Source organism: Zonotrichia leucophrys, chromosome 8, assembly GCF_028769735.1.
Source record: "Zonotrichia leucophrys gambelii isolate GWCS_2022_RI chromosome 8, RI_Zleu_2.0, whole genome shotgun sequence".
Lineage (NCBI taxonomy): Eukaryota > Metazoa > Chordata > Aves > Passeriformes > Passerellidae > Zonotrichia > Zonotrichia leucophrys.
The window spans coordinates 26,743,743-26,768,139 of record NC_088178.1 but is presented as its reverse complement, the minus strand read 5'-3'; the positions used below and the strand labels follow the sequence as shown (position 1 = coordinate 26,768,139).

The 24,397-nt window shown below is 41.1% G+C and overlaps 1 protein-coding gene across 13 annotated transcripts in view; it reads left to right on the top strand.

Annotated features, from left to right (window-relative positions):
- DAB1 (DAB adaptor protein 1) overlaps nucleotides 1-24,397 on the top strand; it is a 213,139-nt gene that overhangs the window by 156,929 nt on the left and 31,813 nt on the right. For 11 of the 13 annotated variants that reach the window (XM_064719421.1, XM_064719418.1, XM_064719424.1 and 8 more), the window contains 5 exons: nucleotides 1,504-1,602; nucleotides 19,909-20,040; nucleotides 20,645-20,764; nucleotides 21,409-21,447; nucleotides 22,778-22,843. In XM_064719421.1, coding sequence (XP_064575491.1) covers nucleotides 1,504-1,602; nucleotides 19,909-20,040; nucleotides 20,645-20,764; nucleotides 21,409-21,447; nucleotides 22,778-22,843 — 456 coding nt within the window. The remainder of the gene's footprint in view (nucleotides 1-1,503; nucleotides 1,603-19,908; nucleotides 20,041-20,644; nucleotides 20,765-21,408; nucleotides 21,448-22,777; nucleotides 22,844-24,397) is intronic. The other 2 variants (XM_064719428.1, XM_064719427.1) reach the window with 1 other exon arrangement.

The following is a 24,397-nucleotide window of genomic DNA, read 5'->3' as shown; positions in this document are numbered from 1 at the left end:
CTGGGAGAGCTTGAGTCCCTGGGAAGGAAAGGAGGAAGGAGAGGTTGTGTTTTCCTGAGTGCACTGTTGGCCGTTCACTTCCCATTTCCCCTCTGCATTGCAGGGTTACAAACCAGGTCTAGCAGCAAACCCTCTGCTGCCTTTTCCCTTTTATTTCCCTTTTATTTCCCTCCCAGCCTAGAGAGCTGATGGATTTTCCATTGCTGGTTTTTCAGGAGGAGAAATCACTAAATGGTGTCTGGTGCACTACCAGCCCACAGGGTTGCAGTCCATCCAGGAGGACTGAGTGACTCATTAGGGAAACAGCATGGGGTGACACTCAGCTTGTGGTTCAACAACCTAAAAGCAAGATCTGGGAGATAATTTACAAATCACTTTTATGGCAGGCAGAAATTAATCCGCTCCAAAAGTTGCTCTGTTGGTGTGTGACATCAGCCCCAATATTCCAGCCTGATTTAAATGTGTGTTGGGTGTTTCTCATCATTTCTCATCCTTGCACTGTGGGGAGAGTTGTCACTGTTCTGCTGCACAAACCTTTTTGTCTCTCTCCTCCATGGATTAATATTTCCACATTTCCCAGGTGCCTAATACCCGTTTGCAGGTGCCAAGATTGATCTAAACAGTACTGGGAAATGTCTAAAACTGTTAAAGGAAGGGATGTTAGAAATTCATTTTTGAGGGCAGAGCATTAATTCATGGGTTCTGGAAACCCAGTGTCCCCTAACATGAACATCAGATCCTTGTAATGGCAGCAGTGAACATCTTGAAACTTAAGTTAATTTTTCTTGAAACACTGGAATTGCAGAGAACCAGATAAAGTCTAAATATTTTCATTTCATTTAGGAGTACAACTGTTTATATTTGATCTCAGTTCAGTGTTACTGGTCAGGCTCCTGGGAAGGTGGAAACAGAAGTTACTGTTGTCATTCTGCTGTGGGAGAATAATGCATGAGATGGTATCAGCAAGTTCTCTTACAAAGTAAAGGTCTGAGATCCTGAAGAAAAAAATTACTCTCAATAGTAGTTTGTCACAGCACAGGTGTAGTTTGATTTTTAGAATAGTTTTCTTCTAGAAAAACCTCAATTTGCTTGTACTAGATGAGTGTGAAGTAAGCTAAATTCATTGACATTTTCTGTCCTCTGCTGCTTGCTGTTTTTTTTTTTCCTATTTAAAAAATAAATAAATAGAAGAGCTTATAGCTAGGAAAAGTGTGCTAGAAATGACCTTCAGCTTCCATGAAAACAAATTTCATGGAGGATTAGCTAGTGCAGAGGTTGGAAGTGGGAGCACATTTGAAATGCTCTCTGGGTAGCATAAAGAGATGTGGTACCTTGAAAAAAAGGAGAAAGCCAGAAGCAAGGAGGGGGCTGTTCCTGGAAAACCTTTAAGTTTTCCTATAAAAGGGGTGAATTTTCTTACAAAAGTGGTGAATTGTTCACAAGTAAATCTGTGGCACATGGGAGAATCAGGAAACCAACTAAAACTGCTCTTTGTTTGCACAGGGAATTGTTGCTGCGGCTCGATCGAAAGGAGAGCATAAACAAAAAGTCTTCTTAACAGTTTCCTTTGGGGGAATCAAAATCTTTGATGAAAAGACAGGGGTAAGTAAAGTTAATTGTGTGCTGGGACAGAGCTGAATCTTTCCCTCGTTACTTTAGAAGCATTTCCTGGCTGGGCAGTGGAATCTCACTGGTGCAAACACACAGGAAGCATCTCAGAAATTTGATAAAGGGTTATCATCCCTTACATCACTTGTAGAGTGTACCTTCTGTATTGTCAGTGATACAAAAATTACATTTTTTATAGAATGAGAGGTAAAAGATACTGGAAAATTTGAGGTTGTCTCTATGAAGCAGCAACTTCCTCAGCAGTATCTGGTGGAACAAGTTGCAGAGACTTTCATGCCTTACACAGTTTCTGCCACAGCAATACCATGTTTGATTTTTTCAAATTGCTCTAAAAGAAGAAACCTAAGCAAAACATTACACTACTTGGATAAAAAGCAACAACACACAAACTGTTTTAATCATAATTAAGAAGATTTTTACAGCAGTTTAAGCTCTGCCTTGAATTTTAAAAAGGTCTTGATTTAATCTTTTGGAAGATTAACTATTTAGCACGGTGCCAGAAATAAAACCCTACTGATGATAGATGAAATTATCTTTGCCAGTTAATTTATATTATTAGAAAATCAATGTCATTGAGCTCACTGATACATAATACGAGTAGTTAGTAATGAAAAGCTCATTTGGGATGTGTTGTGTAAAGTATCCATGCAAAAGCTGTGCTTCAGAGGGCATTGCTGGGGTTACAGAAAATAGGAAATGTCAGAATTAGGGCTGTCAGTGCAAATTGCACCCCAACCACAGTTATTTTCCTGAGATTAAAGCTTTTTATGGGGGAAATAAAAAAGAAGAAAGAGAAAGTCTGTTCCTTTTGCACTTGTCTCTGAATGTTTCTCAAACACTGGAATTTTTTGCCTAGAATAAAGAGGGAAGAGAGGACTTGTTTTAGAAACAAAGGTGTGCTTTATTCCAGCTGCCTCTCCTGCACACTCTCCTGTCTGCAGAATGCAAGGTGGGGACATGGGAACAGTCTCCTTCATTTCACAGCTCTGACATCCCACACTCTAAATCTGACATAACTATATCATCCTTATAGCAAACCTGTCACTCACCCACTGAGGCTTAGAATGAAACCCTTAAATCCACCTTGCAGACGTCTGCCCCCGAGCTGCCCGCGTGATGGGCAGGACTATTGAGTTGTCCTTCTTGCAGCAGGGCTGTGACAGAGCCTTGTGGGGAGCTTTCCACTGCGGTTTTTACACGGTGTTGTCAAAACAGGAGAGTCGTGCTTCCCATGCCAAGGGCTTGGAGCAGAGGTGCACAAAATCCTCTGCCAGGTCTTCACAGCCACCATCCCCTGGGCTTTTTTCCCAGCTTGGGTCTCTCCTTGTCCCAGAGTTTCACACTCTTGTCCCATTAATTCTTTGTCTCTCTCATCCAGCCTGTCTCTGCTTTGCCAGCCTGCAGTTGTCATCTCATTCCCGTTCCTGCTGGAAAATCCCAAAAGCTGGCAAAACTAGGGGTTGCTCAGCCCAGGTTTTTGGATGGGAAGAAGCTGTAAAGAGCTGGAAAAAGATTATATTTCACTCACACTGATCTTCTAATTTCCATGTTAAACTTCAGAGTTTATGAAGTTTGGAGTTTGGTGTTGACTTTTATGCAGCAGGGAAGAGTTTGCATAATCTTGCATTTGCTTTCTCCTCCTTTAACAACCCTCCCTGTCCACCACAATGCTTTTTCCCTTGGTTGTATTTCCCTGATTTTGGAATTCCCAAAAGGGTATTTTGGAAAGATTATCTACCTCTTCGAGTGTCCTTTCTTAACTTCTACCATTGTCTATTGCTGTCACGTCCGCCCCAGCTTCAGCCCAATGTGATAGAAAAGAATAAAAATATTCAGGAAAAAAAAAGTGGGCTTCTTCATGTTGAGTGTCTTGTAGGCTGCCATTGGATTTTAATTTATCACAATAAAAAATCAATTTGTAGCTCAAAACTAGCAAATTTTTTAAAAAAATTGGCAGTGTCATAGCTGACTTCATCCAGATGATTTAGGGGAATTGCTCTGTAATTCGTTACAGATGAAGGGCTCTGGTTGGGTTACTACTGAAAATGATAAGCAGGGTTTTTTCTTCCTCTACTTTATAGCACTCCTTAATATGTTCCAGACATAATATTCATCAAAAAAGTATTGATTTTAATAATGGTATTATTCCAGCCATCAGGAATTCTGCTCTTTGAGTAAATTTATCCATGAAGGAGATTGAGTTGAAGGTGGAATATCATTTGGAAAGAATATATCTCACCAAGAAGAATGCAAGAAGGATTTTGCTGCGAATCTGCACTGTAGATGCAGTCCAGTATGGTTCATCTACAGCGCTGCAATAGAAATAATAACAATCCTTTCTTACATTCCATCATTCCATGCCAGGGATTACCCTAAAGAGGTCCCTTCATTCCACTTTCCAAGTACTTGTCAGTGTGTTTAGAACATGATAGCAAAAAATTGTATTTAATATGACTAACAGGATGTTCCCCTGTTGTGTGTATGCCAAAAATTGTCATTACACATCGGGTTTAACCCTATTAATCTTATAAATGCACCTTTTTTTTCAGCTGTCAGATATTTTCCATCCATCCCGTTTGCTTTCTCCAGATTATGTTTGCTAAATATATGCCTTACCTGAGGGATGTACATTTTCTTTTAGTTTTTACTGTAAAAAAACCCTACTATAATTATTGCTGAACGCAAGACTTGCTCTACCTAACTATAGAGGTTTCCTTGCTGCATATTACATGAAAATAATTTTTTTTACCATTTCTTCTGTCACATCCATCTTGGTTAGACCTCAGTACTGCAATATATTCTTAATTTATTTTATGGGAGTTGTTTTATATCTTCAAGAGCATGATCTTCAGACAGCAAGAATACAAATAATTGTATTGTGTTATTTAATATTCTCCCTTTTGGGGTGGAATGTAGAGATTGGTGATTTGCTAAGGAAGCAACAAAAGCCATGGCTGTGCCTATGGAAGGAAGTGCAGATTTTGTGGAGGCCCAGCAGTGTTGTTTAGCTTTTCCTGGATGTTGTTTTGTTAATCACACACATCAGGCCATCTCCCTGTGATAGCTCAGTGATGCTTCATTAGACCTGCGTGACTAATCTGGGCTCTGTAAAGAGCCTGTAATTGTCTCATTGTTTATTTATGTGGCCATAAATCTCTGTTTACTTGCAGGTTCCTTTCCAAAAGTGTATTTGAAACTAATAATTAAATCCTCTGAAATGCTTGGGAAAAGATTTCCTTCCACCTCCATGCAGTGAGGTTTGCTTTTAAACTCTTGTTGTCTCTAATTGCAAAATGCTGCCGACTTCAATGGCAAGCCCCTAAACTGTGAAAAAGAAATGAGATAAAAGCAAGAAATTACTATTTGGCTCTAAGCAACAAATTCTTTCTGTTAAAGTAAATTTTTGTAATTGCATGGATGTGCAGATTGCCAGAGTACTCTGTAAAACATAGCTCTTTATGAGGTATTGTATAGCTAAATTATTTATCTGGATTCCTCCACTGGCCAAAAAGCAGGGTAAATCAGTGTCAGTATCTTGTTTATGTATGGGAAACACCCTAAACAGATGTAACCCAGCTGATGAAGATGACAGTCATCTCACCAATTTTTACCTATTTTGTAGCACCCTGAAAGTGAGTTTCATTTGCATTGCCTATTCTCTTTCAGAGATGCTGGCCCCTATCCTTATTGAAATAAAGCTCTTGGGCCCAGCCTGTGGGATTGTAACATTTCTAGGAATGCTCTGGTAGGATTTTGGTATTTATTGCAGTGTGTTACTCATATTTCATGAATTTGATGTGTAGCCATTTTCTTCAGGCTGGCAGTGTGAAACCCAGGAAGGTAAACCATGTGTATAAATACATTTATTTCATTTTGACTATCTGTTCTTGTTATCTATCAGTTCCTCCAACCTTCATTATCTTTGCTAAGGATTTGATTTTATTATCTTTGAGGGTTTACCTGCCTGAAATGGTGTTACTCAGTGCCCTCTTACCTGTAGCATTCTATAAAAAAAATTATTTTATCTCCACAGAACTGGTGATGGTGCTTCTGCTTTAAATCTTAATGACATCCAAATAAATAATACACGAGGTGGGAGGTTATAATCCTGTTGTCCTCAGAGTGTTCTGTTTAACTGAGATCATGTCATGGCTCTGAAATGTTCCAGCCAATGTTTTGGATGCCAGCATCTTGCCCATCTTCCTGAACTTCTAAGCTCTCTTGACCTTACAGTGCAGATTTCTCAAGTTAAGCATTTCCCAGCATATTCTGAAGCTTTATCAGATTTCTGCTGATAACCCCTGGATTTGCTGCTCTTCCCTGTGCAATGTGAGTGATGGTGTTAATTATGCTGATAGATTGCTAACAGGACAGCTAAACTTGGCTGAAAGAGAATTTTAGCAAGATTAAATTTCTCACTGTTGGCAGAAGAGGCCTCGTTTGAAACGTACCAAAGGTACTTCTTGACTTTGCTGGAAATCTGTTGGTTCTGGCATCCCTGGCCAGAAATCGAGGTACAATCCTGGATCTGCAGTTATTCCTTGAAGCACATGTGCTGGAGCAGATGAAATGTCAAACTGTCACAGTCTCTTTCACTGAGCGTCTCTGAGGCTTTAAAAATAGAAATAAAAGAAGGAATTAATTTCTCCTGCTCTCTCCTCGCTCCGCAGTGAGCAGGAGAGATGGGGTGAGGAGTTCACTGAGTTTTGTGTTTGCCACAGGGTGGGATTGGCCAGGAGGATGCTGGTGGTCCCTGCCTGGGGCTCCCATGGTGGGGTTTGTCCCTTTCATGTCTCTGAAACTTCCCCAAGTTCCTCTCCCTGGCTGATCTCAGGTGCAGCCCTCTGTGAGCATCTTCCCCATCAGCTGATCCCACACCAAGGCCTCTCAGCTGATCCCCATGACTCTTGTCTCTGGATTTTACCTATTTTCCTAGATCCTCTCCTGCAGTTTTCATCTGGGATTTCCTGTGTGCTCTCTGTCCTTGATCCCTTTTTTTCCCCCCCTGCTGTGTTTTTTGCCAGAGTTATTTAATTTTCAAACATAAATTTGGTTATTGTGTTGGAACCAAGTGATGCCAGCTCTGTCTTCTGCTCCAGTCTTGATGTGTCTCTCCAGCCCTTTCTTTGCATGTTTAGCCAACAGCTCAAGCTCAGTGAGGCTAAACCAGGCCTTCTAATCCTGACTCCCAGGGGTCTCTCTCTGACCTCCTTTTCTCTGAAACTTGCCAAAGTTCCTTTCTCTGGCTGATCTCAGGTGCAGCCCTCTGTGAGCATCTTCCCCATCCACTGGTTCCAGCCAGACCAAGGCCTCTCAGCTGATCCCCATGCCTCTTGTCTCTAGATTTTACCTATTTTCCTAGATCCTCTCCTGCAGTTTTCATCTGGGATTTCCTGTGTGCTCTCTGTCCTTGATCCCTTTTTTTTTCTCCCTGCTGTGCTTTTTGCCAGTTGTTTAATTTTCAAACATAAATTTGGTTATTGTGTGGAACCAAGTGATTCCAGCTCGGAGTTCTGCTCCAGTCTTGATGTGTCTCTCCAGCCCTCTCTCTCCTTGCATGTTTAGCCAACAGCTCAGGCTCAGTGAGGCTAAACCAGGCCTTCTAATCCTGACTCCCAGGGGTCTCTCTCTGACCTCCTTTTCAGAGAGCTGAGCAAAATATCAGCATCATCTCTTATTCAGCCCTGTACATTCAGCAGCCTGTTTGGCTGCTGCTGTGTTTGCATTGCCACACCCAGGGTGACTGCAGATCTTGCAGAATTCTTCTCACCTGCTCTGAAATACAGCATTTGCTCTCACACTGAGAGTTAAAACCCAGTCCTGCCTCTCTTCATCTCGTGTCTCAATTGTTATCCCTTTCTTTGTCCTTGACAAATTTGACTTTTATTTTTGAAATCCATTGTGACTGCCAGGATTGCTGCCTCAGCTTATTCTTTTGATCATGTCACACTTCCCTTTGCATTCCTGGGCTGGATCTGCCTTCTCTCTTTTATCACCCCATTGCTGAATTGTTGTTTTTCCAGCCTCTTCATGGCTGCCTTTATTCCTCATCAGCTTTTGAGGAGTCAATCCATAGCACCAACTTTCACCATTCATTTATTCAGTTTTCTTAATAAATGACTCCCAGATCCCTTCCTATCCTACCCATCATCTTTTGGAGGAATTCTTTGCACATATTCATGCAGTACCTCCTTATTTTTTCCTTAAAATACTCCCATGCTACCAACTTGTTTTAAACCTGATGATGCTGAGGAGCTACTGCATTCCTGCATCCCAGAGATGTCCCAAGGGGCATCTGGCCTTTAGCTCTTAAAGGTTGCAATTTAAATATAGATATTTAAATTGTATAACTATATACAATTTAAACTTGCTGAGATAACCTTTTAATTCTTTCTTTCTTTATTTTTTTAGTCAGTATTGTCTGTTTATAGGAACTTTTTCTGTGAGAAATATTTGGTCTTGGACCATGCTGGGGACTTGTAAGGGCTGCAGTGTAAAAAAATATTACATACTAACAATAAAGAGCAATAACTGTAAAACAACAAACTCAAATTTTGCATGTAGAATTGAAAATTGTGACATTTGGGACCTTTTTTTGTGCATTGTCCACAGCTTCTGCCTGCAGGAGATCCCTCTGAGCTGACTGGGAGTCATGCCCTGCTCCCTGACACTTTCCATCTTTGTGCTTGTAAATATGACCAGTAAAACATGGCATTTACTGTTCTACATGCAATAAATGTGTCTAATTAGAATATGGCAGAGGAGAGGACTTAAAAATCTGTGTATGATTCTTAAAAGGTATTTATAGACCCTGGTACTTCAGAAGGGGAAACAATAACACATTTCATGGACATGTGGCAGCTAGCAAAATGTAAATGTCAGAAGAACCTACTTCCTTAATTACATCCCTTATTGACTATTGTAATTCATTCATTATTGGCCTTCCAAACTGGGCCCTGGGCAGTTTGGATGGTTCGCAGTGCTCCACAGGGATTTTTAATAGCCACAAGCTTCTGGATTTCTCTTCTTTAGATGCTCAGTTTGCTGGATGAGGGTTTTAAAAGCCTGAGGTATCCTGGCAGTGTTGTTACTGTGGAAAAAAAGAACCCAAAAGGCAAAAATGTGGGTGTGATTGTGCATATTGTGAAGTCTTGGGGATCTAGAGGCTTGATTTGAGGGCTGAAATTTCTCTTCTTTCACTTGGAAAAGGGAAAAGCTCTGAGTGCAGCCTGCTTGTTGTCAGGATATGCAGAAACTGCCTTGTGAGAATTCTGACCCTAATGGGCATGAAGATAAAATAAAGCTATTCCAGACACATTATCCAAACTGAAATAATTTGTGCAATTTTGTTGTAGCTGTATTTTTTCAGTGTGAGAAGGGTAAAAAGTTTATTGCTTTCAAAAAGGCAGAAAATGAGATTTTATGAGTTTAGTGATAGTCTCATTTGGCCTCCTGATGTTTAATCCAAGCACCCCAGGATTGAGTTAAGAAAGGGAAATGCTGCTTACATGGTATGGAGAATCTCTGTTACATAGTTATAACAGTGATAACACTTCCAAACAGTAAATATTAGGAGTATTAATGTATTCCCAATTACCATTTGGCTTCCATTGCATATGGGGGTGGGCACTCTGTCTATAGAGCTGCTGTAGTAAAAATTACTATGCCAACACTACTGTTTTTTACTAATTTCAATGTTTGGTATGCTTAACCAAAATTTGGGATGGATTTTGCTAAAAGTTGAAAGTCAGTGTATTTGTTGTTATGGATCCTGTTATATCGTGGAGCTGCACAGCATCTCTTCCCTATTGTCCCAAGGCAGAAAACTCCAAGTATACACTTATATTGGGATTTTTTTTTTTTTGCCTGTATTCACTATTCTTTTGTGATCCAGATAAATGAATCTCCAGCAGAGCCACATTGCTTTTTCTCCAGCTGCAATTTAGTCTTATAAGAAGAGCACCCAAAATACAGAGTTTGTGTGCAAGTCCCGGTGGTTTTAAGCCAGGTTAATGCATCACACAGCAGAAGAAAATTTCAGGCCCATTTTCAGCACACCTGGAATTACAATGGCAGGATTTCAGACTGCTTGGGAAAGGATTTAGCAGGAGAAGTGCTGACATAATAATAGCACAGGCAGCTGAGATGCTCTGAAACCTCCCTGGAGAGCAGTGGGGGACATTCAGCAGGTGCCAGAACAGAAAGTTACATCCCCCCTTTGAAATCCACTCGTTTTTTCCTGGAGATGGCTGGGAAGCATTACACCCCAGGAGTGCTGGTGATTTTCCTTCCTATTCAGAGCATTTTTATCTGGTGGGCTGCTCTGCAATTTTGTGTTTGCCCTGGTAGGAGCAATAGCACTGTCACTGCTCCTGAATTCCTGTGGGTTTGTGGGCTCTGCTGTTGTGGGGGCAGATAAAAAGGGGGGCAGGTGTCCTTCACTGTCAAGGGTAATTAGAGGGGGAAACTACAGAAGATTACTTTTAAATGTACATGGAGTTTTCAGGTGATAGTAATAGATGCTTATTGGAAGTAAAGTCATTGGGTGATGTTCTGCCTTCAGGAACACAGGGAAGCCAGCAAGAGCATTGTTCACTCTGATAGTCCATAGGGATGAATAAATACCTTTTTTATCCCTCTTAGTTTATGTAATAAGGTCCTTGTGGAAGGAGAAGAGGAAAGGCCACTGCCACTGGATGCCAAACACAAATACCTGCTTTCATCCCTCTCTTTCAGTTGAACAAGCCATAAATTTCACATACCAGTAGATCTTTGCTTAGTACAAAAACAGCTGTTTGTAAAAGTTGTCTTCCCAAATGAGATCCCTGTACTGCTGACCTTTGTGGTGGGTGCTGTGTGTGCTCAGCACGTGGCAGCCCGTGTGTCAGGGGAGCCCAGGGGCTGGAACAGCATCTCCCAGGTGCTCCCAGCACGTGGTGCCAATTGTGGAATTACAGCAGTGCCTCTTGTGTCATTAAATTGTAGCATCCTGCCTCTCTCTGCTGTCAGTACTTCCTAATCCTTCGTGGTTCCCATCCTCATTCCACAACATGGAACTCCCAGTGAAACAGGCAGCAGCATTCCTGCTGGCTTTAAAGGCAGCACTGTGAATAGGTGAGGCAGAACACTAATTAGTTGGAGTGCCCTGACATTTAAAGCAAATAAGAAATCTGGGTGTCTAAAAATATTGCATATGGCTCCCAGCCCTGGCTCTGCATAGCTCAAAGTACTTTTTTTTTTTGCTTTTTAGATAGTCTAAATATGGATTTGAATCCAGTTTTTTTATTATGTCCTTGCTTTTAAAAAGGCTGAGTTGGTTTGTAAAAGGTTTTATGTGCAGATCTTTAATTAGCCAAATGCTTTCCTGTGAGTGACACAGGAATTTGGAAGTATTTTAAAGTGTAAGGCACTTGTGAGCATAACCTGTGCATGCACAAGGCTCAGTGCTGAGCAGTGCTGGGAGTGCAGAAATGAGTAAGTTCAGGTTTGATGGCGAGAAGCAAAGACAAGAAGTGTGCAGGAGCTGCAGAGGGGCGAGAGTGAAAGGAATAAGTAGGAAACAAGGCAGCATCCACAGCTGTGAAAGGCTTTGCTGCTGCGTTTCAGTAAAAGGTGAGGGCAGCACTGCCAGGGAGCTTTTCTGAAAGGCAGATCCTGTGTGTGCCAGGACAGAAAAGCAAGGCAGGGAGAGAGAAAAGCCAACAGAGCTGATCTGTGCTCTCAGCTGTGTGGTCAGGTCTGAGTGTGGAGAGTTAATCAAAGTTTGCTTTTGGAGATTTTCAATTAGCAGCAGAAGACTAAAACCAAACATTCATCCTGCTTTACATGAAAATGAGCAGGGAAGAAACAACTCTGGGCACTACAATATGCAAATGGGAACTGCAGGATTGCTGTTGGAAGATGCCAGGGCAGAGCTTAAAAACAGTGTCCACTGCCTAAGTTAAAATATAGAACTGCTGGAACATAATATGCCAAGCCCCTGCCTAGGGCAGCTTCAGGAATTCCTACCTTGGGATAATGCAAAGGGAAAAGAAAAAGAAAACAGAGCAAAAAATCACCTGCAAGTTCTTTATTCTGCTTTAGAGTCTCTTTGAGGTTTGCCTTTTACATTTTATTTTATTCTTATCTTAGGGCTCAAGTACTGCACACACACTTGTCATGTTGCTACGGATGGTTTATATCCGAGGTGAAGTGTCTGCTGTGGGACCTGAACAAATGAAGGATTTATTGATGAATGATCCCATTTATGGGATTGTCTGAGGCTTGCTTATACGTGCAACTGTAACTCAGAGGAAAAGGTTTCCTCTCTTTTTTTTCTGTAGGGAAACTGAAAACAAAATGGTTTGGTCTTTATGACCAGGATTGGTTGTTCATGATGGTGTTTCTGGATAGTAAAGCTCATCACTACAGGGTCATTTTTGGTGACATACAGGAACCCTAAGTCCATCACCAGCCACTGAAAGCAGTCTATCATTGTCTTCTTGCTTCTGTACCTTGGCTAATTTCTGCTTATGAAATCACTTCTGTGTTTGAACAATACCAGGATGGTGTCATGTGAAATTCCCAACTGTTTTGCATCATTTTCAACTGGCTCGTGAGCACAACATACTGGTTGTACACAGCTTGTGAATTCATAGCATCCTTTTCCGCTCTTGTTCTTCCCTGTACCTGTGCTTTCTCTCAGCTGCCTTTAAAGTCTTACTAAATTAGGGAGAGTATCTGGGAGATAGATAGAGAAATACAAAATAAATCCCTCTTGTCCTTTTCCCCCTTTTCCAGTAAAGTTTCTTACATTGTGCAAATAGATTTATGGTCCAAGGAAGTTTCTGTTTGATGACTATCCAGTGCAACTTAAATTTGAGTATGGTTTTTGTGATCTTTTCAAGCTCTGCTTTACAGGGGTTGCATGAGAAATCAAGAGAATCAGTGGCTGCCTCTCACTGAGGAGTTTTTCAAATCACAGGCTACAAGAAGAGGGTGGCTGGTAATGCTTGCTGAATCTGAAGCAGTTAAGATCTGAGACAGCTAAAGCCAAAAAAATTACTTCCAAATCTCCCAGGAGTTGTATGAAAGAATTGCTTGTGCTGTTCATGTAAATCAAGAGCATTTCAGGAGGGTGAAGAATATTGGTGTAAAGGAACAAAAGAATCTTGTAAAAAGTAAGGGCTGCTCAAAGGACATTCACAAGCTCTAAAGATGAACACAGTGAAAATATGGAGAGGTTCAGTGATACTGCAGCAAACTGTCTCATTACAGAATAGTGTGCTCCCTCAAATTCAAGATTTAATCGATGAGTCCTACAGAGTCTATCAGGAAAAAATACAAATTGTGGTCAAAGGTGCTCTATTTGAGCTCTATGGAACCTTTGGCTTGAGAGGAGGGGGCAATACTGGCATGTTTATGGCTGTTTTGATCCACTGACCATTTTGCAGAGGGCGGTGAGGTGGGAGCTCAGGGGGAATGCACTCGGATGTGTTACAGCCCTGGGAATCCCACAGTGACCACTGAGCAGCTGCCATCCCAAAGAATGTCACAGTGACTTACAGGCAAGGGCTGTTCCCTGTGCAGGACACTGAAACAGTGAAATGGCAACACAAAACAATGCCCTGCAGCCTGTAGGTGCTCCTTGCAGATGGAATTTGGGGCACTGCTGAGCTGATGGGGCCGTTGACTTCAGTATCAAGGATGAGGTTTGATGCTTCTTGCTTTTGCTGTGCAGATCCTTTGCTTTAACCATCAATGGCTGTGTCAGATGCAGAACGATAAGGAAATAGCACAAGGCTCATGGGAGGCCCAGCATCTCAGCTTCAGTGTAGCACATCTGTCTTTCCAAAGCTCTCTGAAAATGTTTCCTTGCCCTTTAGGATTTTCTTTGTCCCGGAACAAAATTTGCAGGTGTGTATTTAAAAGATAACCTGGGCTTCGTAGTAATTGGACAAGGGTTTTGAGTTTTAGCTACTTTCACTCGTGATAAATAAAAAGTTGAAAAGCCTTTGAAGTGAAGAAGGGAAATTTGCCACATGTGTGTTCCAGTTTTGTTTTGCCCCTTTCCAAATTCATATATCTAATAAATGGATCTTCTGCATGAGCAACTTAGCATTTGCTTCTGAAGACAATGACCAATAACTAAATTCATATCTGGTCTTTGTCAGACATTATTACAAATTATGAGAGCTGGACAGAAGTTTATTACCTTAGTGCTGTTCTCTTTTCACAAATTAGGTTCTTGGAGCACCCAGCCAGCTCAATATCAGAGATCCATTCATCACAATTAGGCTGCTGTGCTGGCAGAGCCATGTCCTGCTGCCTTAATTGACTCTGGGGCTGGGGACAGGGCCACACCAGCTGAAAGCATCACTGGGTGTGTCTGTCACAGAGGCTCCCACAAGGGCATTGCCTTTGCTCTCTCTGGAATGTCCCACTCTGGCTCCCCAGATGAGATAAAGGCAGCCTCAGGATGCTTTTTTCATCAAGCAAAGGGAATGCTGAGGATTAATTTGGATTTTTTTTGGCCCAAGTAACCTTTTAAGCTCTTTTTTCCTGAGTCCAACCAAACAGGCTCTTACCTGTGGTGCTCCTGGGAAGTACTTGCCTTTATTTAGGATGGAGTGTACAGGCAGAGCTTAGTGTAGCCCTGGACTTGGGCAGGTTCTTATCCTCACACAGGATCTTGCTCACTGACTCTCTCCCTCCTGACTCAGCTGCTAAGCTCAGGAAGTCACATAATCTGGGTTTCTTTGCTTCAGTCTCCTCGGCTGCAGGAAGAGAATAGCTCTTACGAGTTTGTTATTGTTATTAAAAGGAAATTAAATTTACACTTCTGTGGGTGCTGTGCTGTGTCACAGCCAGACGGCTGCCCCCCTGGAGGGACTGAGTCTGCAAGAGCTGGGGCTAAATCTGTTTTGATTCTTCTCTTTATCTGCACCATATTTCATGTGCCCCTTTGTGCTACACAGACCAAGCTTTGATCTGCATATAATCTCCAAGTGAGCTTTTTGTGCCAAGTGTTTTTATTGCAGAGCTTGTGCACTGAGATGCCTTTTAGTAGCTGGCACTTGGAAAAGTCTTTCCTCAGGTTATTGTCTGCAAAATCAGTGTGTGTGGAGGAAGCACGGGGATTAGACAGATTTATTTTCTTCTCATTGTGAAGCCATCCTTACAGGCTGCCATGTGAGAGGGCCCTTCAGGCTTGGGGAACCCTCTGGAGGTTACATTTTCCTTTTCTGCTCCTGTTCTTGGGGTGGGGTGTTTTTGCAGAAGGAAAGTCCATAATCTGTTGTTCAGCCTACATTCCATGAGTGGCTCTGGCTCAGATTTAGGACTGGGCTGTTCATTTTCAGTCTCCTTCAGAGGGAAGGGTTCAGCCCCCACTCCATGTTTCTTTTTCAGTTTATGCTCTTTTATGACCAAAACTGATGGTCTTGGCCAGTGCTGGGAAATGCCTGCCTATACTGAAATCTCTGCAAGAGGTTTCCAGTGGGTTTTGCTTTTCAGTTTTTCATACGTGGCATTTCTTTTTGAAAGCTGAATTGCAATGATGTTTTGTTTCAAAACTCCTTGCTCTTCTTGTAGGAATTCAGTATTGTGATAATTTGCTAAGCCTAAGTTCTACAGCTCTCTTCCTTTCCTAGATCAAACCTGATAAAATTTTCCACATGTTGCAGTAAATGTTTATATAACAGATTTTTTTGGGCTATCAAGTGTTTTCCTCACACTAAGCACTATCACATTTAAGGCAGATTACAGTGATCTGTCATATATTGTTTGTTCTGTCCCCTCTCCATGGGCAAGTGACTGAAGTGTTCATGACAGTAGGGAAGGGCTGTCAGATGGGAAATAAGATGTTTCTCAGTCACCCTGTGCTGTGTCCAGTAGTAATTTGCAGGGAGTTTGAAGTTGTTGGCAGCTGTAGCTCTGAAATGACACTGAGCTGTCTCCTCTCTGCTATTTCACATGAAACTGAGAATTTTTTGCAGTGGTTGTGTCTTTTCCCCATCTGCTCATCCCCTGCCTTATCTCATGGGGCTGATGTCTTGCCACCCCATCTGCCATCCAAATACCAAGTTCCAGAAAAAAACACGAGAAAGTTTGTGATGCAAATGCAGTTTATTGATGTGTTTTTCATTTCACTCTGACATTTGAGACTGTTGACTTTTCCTCCAAATTGTGTGTACACAGTCCCACTGAAATGCACTTTTCTCTAGAGGGAGAGGAAGTGGAAGGGTTCACAACTGCTTGAGAGGTATCCATGCACCTTAATGGGTACCAAGGAAAAAAACCTATGTCAGGAAGAGTTTTTGGGGGTTTGGGTGGTGTTTTTTTAGCTGTCTACATAGAGGGACTGCTGTCCACCTCTTAAAACTTTCAGAAGTTACAAGACTAGATGTGACAGTGTTCACAGGGGTTCTTGGATGAGGGAAGAGACCAGGATCTGACTCCATGTTTCAGAGGGCTGATTTATTATTTTATGATATATATTATATTAAAACTATACTAAAAGAATAGAAGAAAGGACTTCATCAGAAGGCTGGCTAAGAATAGAATAGCAAAGAATGATAACAAAGGCTTGTGGCTCGAGCTCTCTGTCTAAGCCAGCTGACTGTGATTGGCCATTAATTAGAAACAACCACATGAGACCAATCACAGATGCACCTGTTGCATTCCACAGCAGCAGATAATCAATGTTTACATTTTTTTCCTGAGGCCTCTCAGCTTCTCAGGAGGAAAAATCCTAAAGAAAGGATTTCTCTTAAAGGATGTCTGCGACAGCTAGATTTGAATCTGCAGTAGAGAATTCAGATATTTCATGTCATGGAATGGTTTAGGTTGGAAGGGGCCCTAAAAAACACCTGAAACCCAACCCTGATGCCATGGGCACCTACAGAACTGGCAGTCCCAGTTGGAATAGAGGGGACTTGCAGCCTGGCTGAAACTATGGCCCATGAAGTTATTTTATTATGAATCCATTAAGGACTCTGCCGTTTGCTGGGTTACTGAGATGTTCAGGGAGTTTACACCAGCAAAATGTTTTATTGCTTATTCCAGTGTGAATAGGCAGCAATAGGCCTGGTCCATGTGCATCCCACATCCCAGCATCCATAGTGGAGCTCCCAGCTGATCCCAGCTCTCTGAATCCAGGCTCAGCTTGCAGTTACTCCAGGTGAGAGGCTGTGCAGCCCCAATCCCTGTGAGACTCGTCCTGGTGGATGTAATACTGTGTGGAACAAGCCTCCTGCTTGTGGTGGGGCAGCTTTTCCAGGAGGATTTGCAGCTTGCAGGATATTTTTTTTTGTTGTTGTGGCTCTTAACACTGTGCCCCAGGCTCCACTAAATAGACAACCTCATTAAAAGAGAAATAGCGATAGTAAAGCAGTGACTTTCTCATGCCATCTAACTCACATTTTTGACATGATTGCTGGACCCTCCAAGTACTTAATTGATTGACTTAATTGATTTAGTGGCACTGGAGGCTACAGCGTGGAAATAAAGGGGCAAGATGAGGATAAGGGGTGAAAAAATTTATGATAGGTGCCAAGCAGCCTGAGGGAAATTAGAAATGCTACAGATCTCAGAGGCAGCTAAATCAATTCAGTGTGATGTACAGGGAGCGACCTGGGGGAAGAGGAGAAGCAGGGGATGGAATGGAGAAAAGGAGAGGAAACAATGGCTGGTGGCAGAGACCAGAGTAAAATTAAGGGGAAGAGGAGAGGCAGCAGGCTTGGTGCACATGGGTGTTTTGGACTTTTGAGTTTAACACCAGGCTAAAAACATCTTAGTATATGAATAAAATATAACAATGCCATTGTGTTTAGCCTAAGAAAAAGAACTCATGCATCACAAGAATGTCTTGTTACCCAGTTTGAGACTTTATCTGCTCTTCCATTTAAAATCTCCAACATTCGCAACAGTGACTAAAGTCACAGGAGACCTAAAATAATTTGGAGGCTGTGGATTTTGTTAACAACTGAAACTTAAATGTTAAATTACTTTCTAATCTTTGCAATATGTAATTGACTGTGTTGAACCATAATACAAATTAAGTCTTCTCTATAATTTGTTCTGTCGTGCTGCAGTGCTCCAAAACAATTTGATACCTCACTTACAGATTGGTAAATGGTTTGTAGCAGCTCTCAGAATAAAAACTTCAAATAATGTGTGATGGAATCCATCAGTATTGGCATACAGGAGTGTCAGAAAGACCCATCAGTTGAGAAATAGTTACTTTATGTTCTTGTGGCCACTAGTAACAGGATTCTCATCTTGCATTTTATGGTGGTGAATCTCTCCTGACTGCAACAGGAGCCCCATTTCTGCCCTTCAGGTGTAAAAAGTCAGGCACTCAGTAAATAGTGCTTAGAATGGATCATTGGAATATGTAGAAAGGACACATGAGGTGAACTGAGGGCTATGAAAACACAGATGTGTTTATATCTACATTTGAATGCAGATGTGTGCGTGCATCATTGCATTTCACATGTGTGTTGTAACTCAGTGTCCCTCAGACAAGTGAAAAGCTCTCCCTAAACACTCCATCCAGTAAAATACAGAGAAGAATAATTGCAGTCACCTTTACTTAATTTTTATTTCTATTGATACAGTGTGTAAAATATCATAACCATTGGAAATGTAACAATTTTTGAACAGTGAATGTGGATTCCCAAATAAATTGGAGCTTCTCCATCTGCTCTCTTACCTTATGGGTGATACTCTTCCATGGTAGAACAATCTTCAGATTTAATTCCATGAGGAAGGCATCTGATCACCGTTTAATTTCAGTGCAAAACGCTGCCTGGCAATCAATAAAGCAATGTCAGAGAACTTTGATTTAATAGGAGCCACAGATAACGTTCCCTGTCATATGCAGAATAGAGAGATGGGAACATTTCATTTCATCCTAACAGATAGCATGTAACTTGGTTTTCAAAAAAACCTAATAAATCAATATCCCTGTATTATCTAAGTAAGATCCCATCATTAATTTTAAACGCTCAGCACGTCAGGAGAGTCTGAAGTGCACCTTCAGCTGAGCCCCGTTCTGCCTGCAGTCACTGGCAACACTTAACTGTGCCACGAGCAAGCAATCTTGATATGGGCACATTAAGAGCCATTTACTGTGAAATGAAAATGAAACATGTCCAGTCTTTTGTTTTATATGGAGCCATCCATCTCTTGCAGGCTGCCTCTCCTTTCAGATCCTGCCCTGTGCACCCTCAGCCTTTTCCCTGCCACACACAGACATCCTCCCTCCTTCTGCTTTTTGAAACTTTAACTTTCTCTTTCTTAAACTCCAAAAATAACTGCTTGTTTAGAGATTGCCTGGATACCATGCTGGTTTTCAAGATGTGCTTTTTCTCAGAGCCAGCAGGAATCTGGACCTCCAAAGAATTCTCTGTGAGGCTTTGCCTGCTCTCAGAAATAGCATTATCCCTAGATGATACAAGAGTAGGTCAGTATATCAGAAGGTAGAAATTGAAACTAATAGATTGTTTTAGATAAGCTTTACAAGGACATTATTTTAAGTGGAAATACTTCTCTATTACTTTGATGATAAAATGCTGTTTAGTGCAAAGTGAGAAAGATTCTGGCACTACAAGAGATGCTTCTAAGAGCCTCAGATTCATGTCCTGACTCTGGACAGAGTTTGCTCACACAGTTAAAATTAAGTCTTTTTATTATTACAATTCACCAAAGTGGGATTTTAAGTAAAATGTGGACTTTTGCATTCAGCATTGATTTCCAGTTGAATAATTACATTTACATTCATTTTCTGAGGAAAATAAGTATTTGGAGCTGCGTTACTGCTTGAAGTGAAGCCTCTTGCACTGGCTGTTGCTGATTTTTGTGGAGATGAGGCAGGTTTGGAACTGATTCCTTGAGGTATTGGAGATCTCAGCTGGAGCTCTGCAGATCTGCCTGGCCTGGGAGTCTCCCTGTGTGAAGCTACAGGTTTCTGCAGCCTCTGCTTATTTCTGTACCAAGAAATACTGATTCTGTGCCTGGGATGCTGTGTAGGTAGTAGCTAGGTAGTACATTTTTTATTTAATTATATTTCACTTAAAGATACCTAGAAAAATCATCAGTGGAAGGTTTTAGTCAACCTACTAAAGCAAGTCAAATTTCATTAGATTTTGAGGAGAAAAGAGGCTTAAAGAGTTCAGATATTAATTGGTTTTCATATCAGAATGTGTTGGGGTCCAGATAAAGTGGTGAAGGTGAATAATACTGCTTTTTAATCAAACATTCTGATGGATATTCTCTACTGTTGTTTGTTTTTTTTAGCTACTCCAGCATCACCACGCAGTTCATGAAATTTCCTACATTGCAAAGGATATCACAGACCACCGAGCGTTTGGATACGTGTGTGGAAAGGAGGGAAATCATAGATTTGTGGCAATAAAAACAGCCCAGGCAGTAAGTATCAAATCACTGTCATTTTCTGCCATGTAACTCAGCTGAAAAGCCGTTTGTGAGGAGCTGTTCAAGTGCCTGGTCTTGGGTTGTTTATGATTGTGCTAAACTGGTCACAAGTGTCTGTGTGGATCTTAAATAGCAAATTAATGGAACCAGCTTGGGCAAAAGGGAATGTGTTTCATTGTTCCCAATTTTTTATTATGTGTTTTGTTATAATTAATTATTGTTTACCTTTCTTGCTAAGCTAGACTGGATGAAGATAAATTTGCTTATGTTCCTATACTCATGAAAACCCACATTGTGTGTAGTCTACTACACACAATGTCTACTAATGTAATTTCAGTGGGTGAGAAACCACTAATAAATATGCCTTTACATTCATCCATGTGCCTTTTATATTCATAATGCTTTTTATATTCATAACTATAATTATCATTAATTTTCAAGCATAGTTAGTTCAGCGGGAATTAACCCAGGCCTGGGTGCTGAGATAGAAATTAATTCTCTATTAAGTTCCATTGTGGAGGTGCTCTATCAGCAGGATGGGATAAGAGGTGTTTATTTTCCCCTAGAGAAATTCTCCACCCTGTTTTTGCTTCCTTAGGCTGAACCTGTAATCCTGGACTTGCGAGACCTGTTTCAGCTCATCTACGAACTGAAACAAAGGGAAGAAATGGAAAAAAAGGCACAAAAGGACAAACAGTGTGAGCAGGCGGTATACCAGGTACACCAATAAGCTTAGACTACTGCCACCAAAATTTGGGTTTGGAGTTTCCCCCCCAGAGAGGCTCTGAGCATCCTCAGCACCCCTGCCAGCAGTGGGTTTGAGCAGTGCTGGCTTCCCAAGGAGCAGCGTGAGCCCAGCAGCCATCCTGAGCCCAGCCTAGGGTTAAACTGAGCTGAAAGCTGTGCCTGGGGGGTGCTGAGCCTGGTTAGAAACTGGAAATGATCCCCTCATTTCCTGCTCAGTGTTTCTTCTCCTTCAGAAGGAAAACTTTAATGGAGGGTCAGTGTTGTAAGCCAGGTTTTAAGTGTTGTAAGCCAGGCTTTAAGTGTTGTAAGCCAGGTTTTAGGTGTTGTAAGTCAGGTTTTAAGTGTCTCATACTTTAGGGGAGATTCAATATACTTCTGAATGTGTGTGTGTGAATCAAGTCAAACAAGGTGCAGATTGTTAAACTCGGATGGAACTTGAATAAAGTTACTTTGTACCATAATGTGACTTTATCTGTATCCTAAAGAAAGAAAACTATGAACTTACCTGCCCATTTTGCTTATTCCTTTGCTGTCCTTTAATTTCTGAATACAGTTCTTTTATCTCTGCTGTTTATGTTCTTTGCTTTTACTGCCTGTCCTCTTACTTTGCTGTAGACAATTTTGGAAGAAGATGTAGAAGATCCTGTATACCAGGTAATTTCTGAAGCTGTATGGCCTTGGAGTTTCAGAAATGACTAGATACATGTTATCTTCAAACACAGCCAAAATCTTGAGCAAGATGTTTTGAAATTTACTAAGTGAGCTCTTGTGAGAAACCTTTAAAACCTCCACAGAAAGTAGCATATTTAGAGATGAAGCTGTAAGTAATAGCACAATATGTCTGTATAGAATGGAATGTTTCAGCTGGAGTATAGAAATATTAGATGAAATATGTCATAAATACTACTTAAAATGTGGCTTGTGTATCCAGATTTCAAGTTTCAAAATGAGATTTGTCATTATTTTTTAATACAAGCTCTTAACTGAAAAGGGAACTACTCTGAGAATTAGGGAAGGTGGTATCTTGTTCTCATAGTAATAAGTTGACATTTTGTTTTTGTTTTCTATGGAGCCAGAATTTAATTCAGAGGGTGAATATTTGGGAAAAAAAACCAGCAGTAGCATTGATGTTGTAACACACTCCCTGGTTGGTGTTTGAGCTACAATTTAATAATAGATCTGAAATTTAAGTCTTGCTCCATCCAAGAAAAATGTCTGGGAGCAAAGATGATTATCAGAAATGTGTCAATATATTCATGTCCAATACCCTGCTGAGTGTGAAGGAGAAAAAGATGTAATTTCATTCTCGTGTTTTTGTGCTGAAACAAAATATGTGATAGTTTACTTTTTTTTTTTTCCTGGGGATTCTGTGTTCTTCCACTTAGGCATATCAGTGGGAGTCACACTGAAAGGATCCAATTCAACCATTAGTGAATATTGAACAGTGCCTAAGGTGCAGCAAGGAAGATGATAAGAGTCAGGATGCCCTAAATTACTGTTTAGCTATTATAATGTCAGGAGTTTTGTTCTGTACTCTTCACAATAAAGCAAGAACCTGAAAATGAAAAAGTGTTGTGCCAGCCTTTTGCCATGTGGCCTGTTCCACACACACCAGCCCGTTCTCCCAGCTTGGATTTAGCACTTCTATTCATAGACAATAAATATATGTGGAAATAATTGCCATTATGTAAAAGAGGCAAAATTCACGTTGCCTTCAGAAAATTAATACTGGGCCACAGGCAGTCTCCCTGGCGAGGAAGAATTAGGGAGTTGCTCTAATGATCATTAAGAGGAGATTTAGGCCTGTTCATGAAATATGAAACAACCTTTCCTGGTGCCTCCCAACAAACCAGTTGTCCTGCTGCCAGCCTGTGCTTTGAAGTTGTTTCTTTAATGCGTGCCTTTGTTTTGACGTGGAATTCCAAACGGCCTTTTTCCCTTCTGTTTCATCTCTGACTGTCCCTCTCTGGCGCTGCTGCCATAGTACATTGTGTTTGAGGCTGGACACGAGCCCATCCGTGAGCCTGAAACGGAGGAAAACATTTATCAGGTATAAAAACCTCTCCCCTCGCTGAAAGTGCATCTCATACATAGCTCATAGCTCGTAGTTCTCATCCATCACCAAAACTGTCTTGGCATTTCATTCTGGTGACATTATCTGCCCAGTCACAATGTGGTTTTTCTGTTGTTTGTCATATCGGCTCCTGCGAATTGATATTAACTTTGTCGACTCACAAACTTTTGAGTACACCATATGAGGTGATAAATGGAGATTTTCTCTTTTTTTCTGTTAATTTTTTTGAAATTTTTACACCTATTCTGAGAAACATGCTGAAGATGTTTTGTTGGCAGGCCATCCAAGCAATTCCTAGAAATTTCAGTGGTGCTGCTCTTGTTTCTCTTGTCTAACCAAGGAAATAACTGAGCAAAACCTCAGAGCTCTCAAGGGATATCCCCCCAGACCAGGGAAACTATTTTCAGAGTGCATATGTTATGTTAAAGCCCAAGCTCACATTCTTCACACTGACAAAAAGCTGCATTGAAAGCAATATAAAATAATCTTTTGTCGTTCAATTTATCCTCAAGGGATCGGTACGAGGTTTATTAAAATATAATGTAATTCATTTTGTATCACATACTAGAGGCAAATCTGAGGATAGACAGAGATCTTTGTGTGCTGTGAGAAAATTGTGATGGAGGAAATTGTTCAGTGTGCAGGGGAAGGAGTTTCAAGCAGTGATTAAGCATTTCATCCAGCTGGACTAGAGGTTGATCTGCTTACAGGAAAAGATTGTGAGGTAGGCAGGAGCAAGGATAGAACAAAAAGGAAAAGCATTAAGTAATGAGAAAATGTAGGAAGATAATAGAAAAAATAAAAGGCTTGTGTAGCTGTAAGCTAAAATAAAAAGCTGATTGGGAAAGAGAAATGCAAGTTAAATGTTGGAAAACAACATCTTACAGATGCCATCAGAAGGTCATTAATATGAGATTCATTTAATTTCTCCCTGCTGCTCCCCTGGCACCATGCACACTCAAAAATGCAGCTTTTTGCATCTCCACACCAAGACATGCAAAGCTCTCACTCAAGGTGAGAGTCTGCCTAAGGCTGAACATTTTCAGTGTTGAAAGTTTGACTGTTCTCAGCAAATGTTAAAAAATTGCTAGTCTAGTTGTCAGGTTTGTGCTAGAAACAAAAATCCCATGAGAACTAGATTTGAGGGGAAAAAATGGTGATTGTTGTTCATCAAAGTGTGGAGCTTTTAGTGACACTTCAAAGAATTAGAAGGTGGAAGGAGGCAAAATGGGGCTGTTGTTCCCAGTGTTTGTAGATCTTCCAGCAGTCATTGGTGGGTAGGGAAGAGGTTGGAAGTGTGTTTTGAGGAATAGCCCAGAGAACTGCAGGACTCCTTGGGCAGTTTCTTTTCCATAAAATGGAAATAGAAGGTGAAAAGCAGGTAGTGAGACCTTGTCTCATCTCAGGGTACTGCTGTTACTGTCCTCCAAGTCACCAGAGAATTGCTCAAGGCTTCATTTGACAGCATCTGGATGTGATGAAGTGTTTCCTCCCGCAGTGGTCACAGAAAACACCTGTGATTAATGTGCC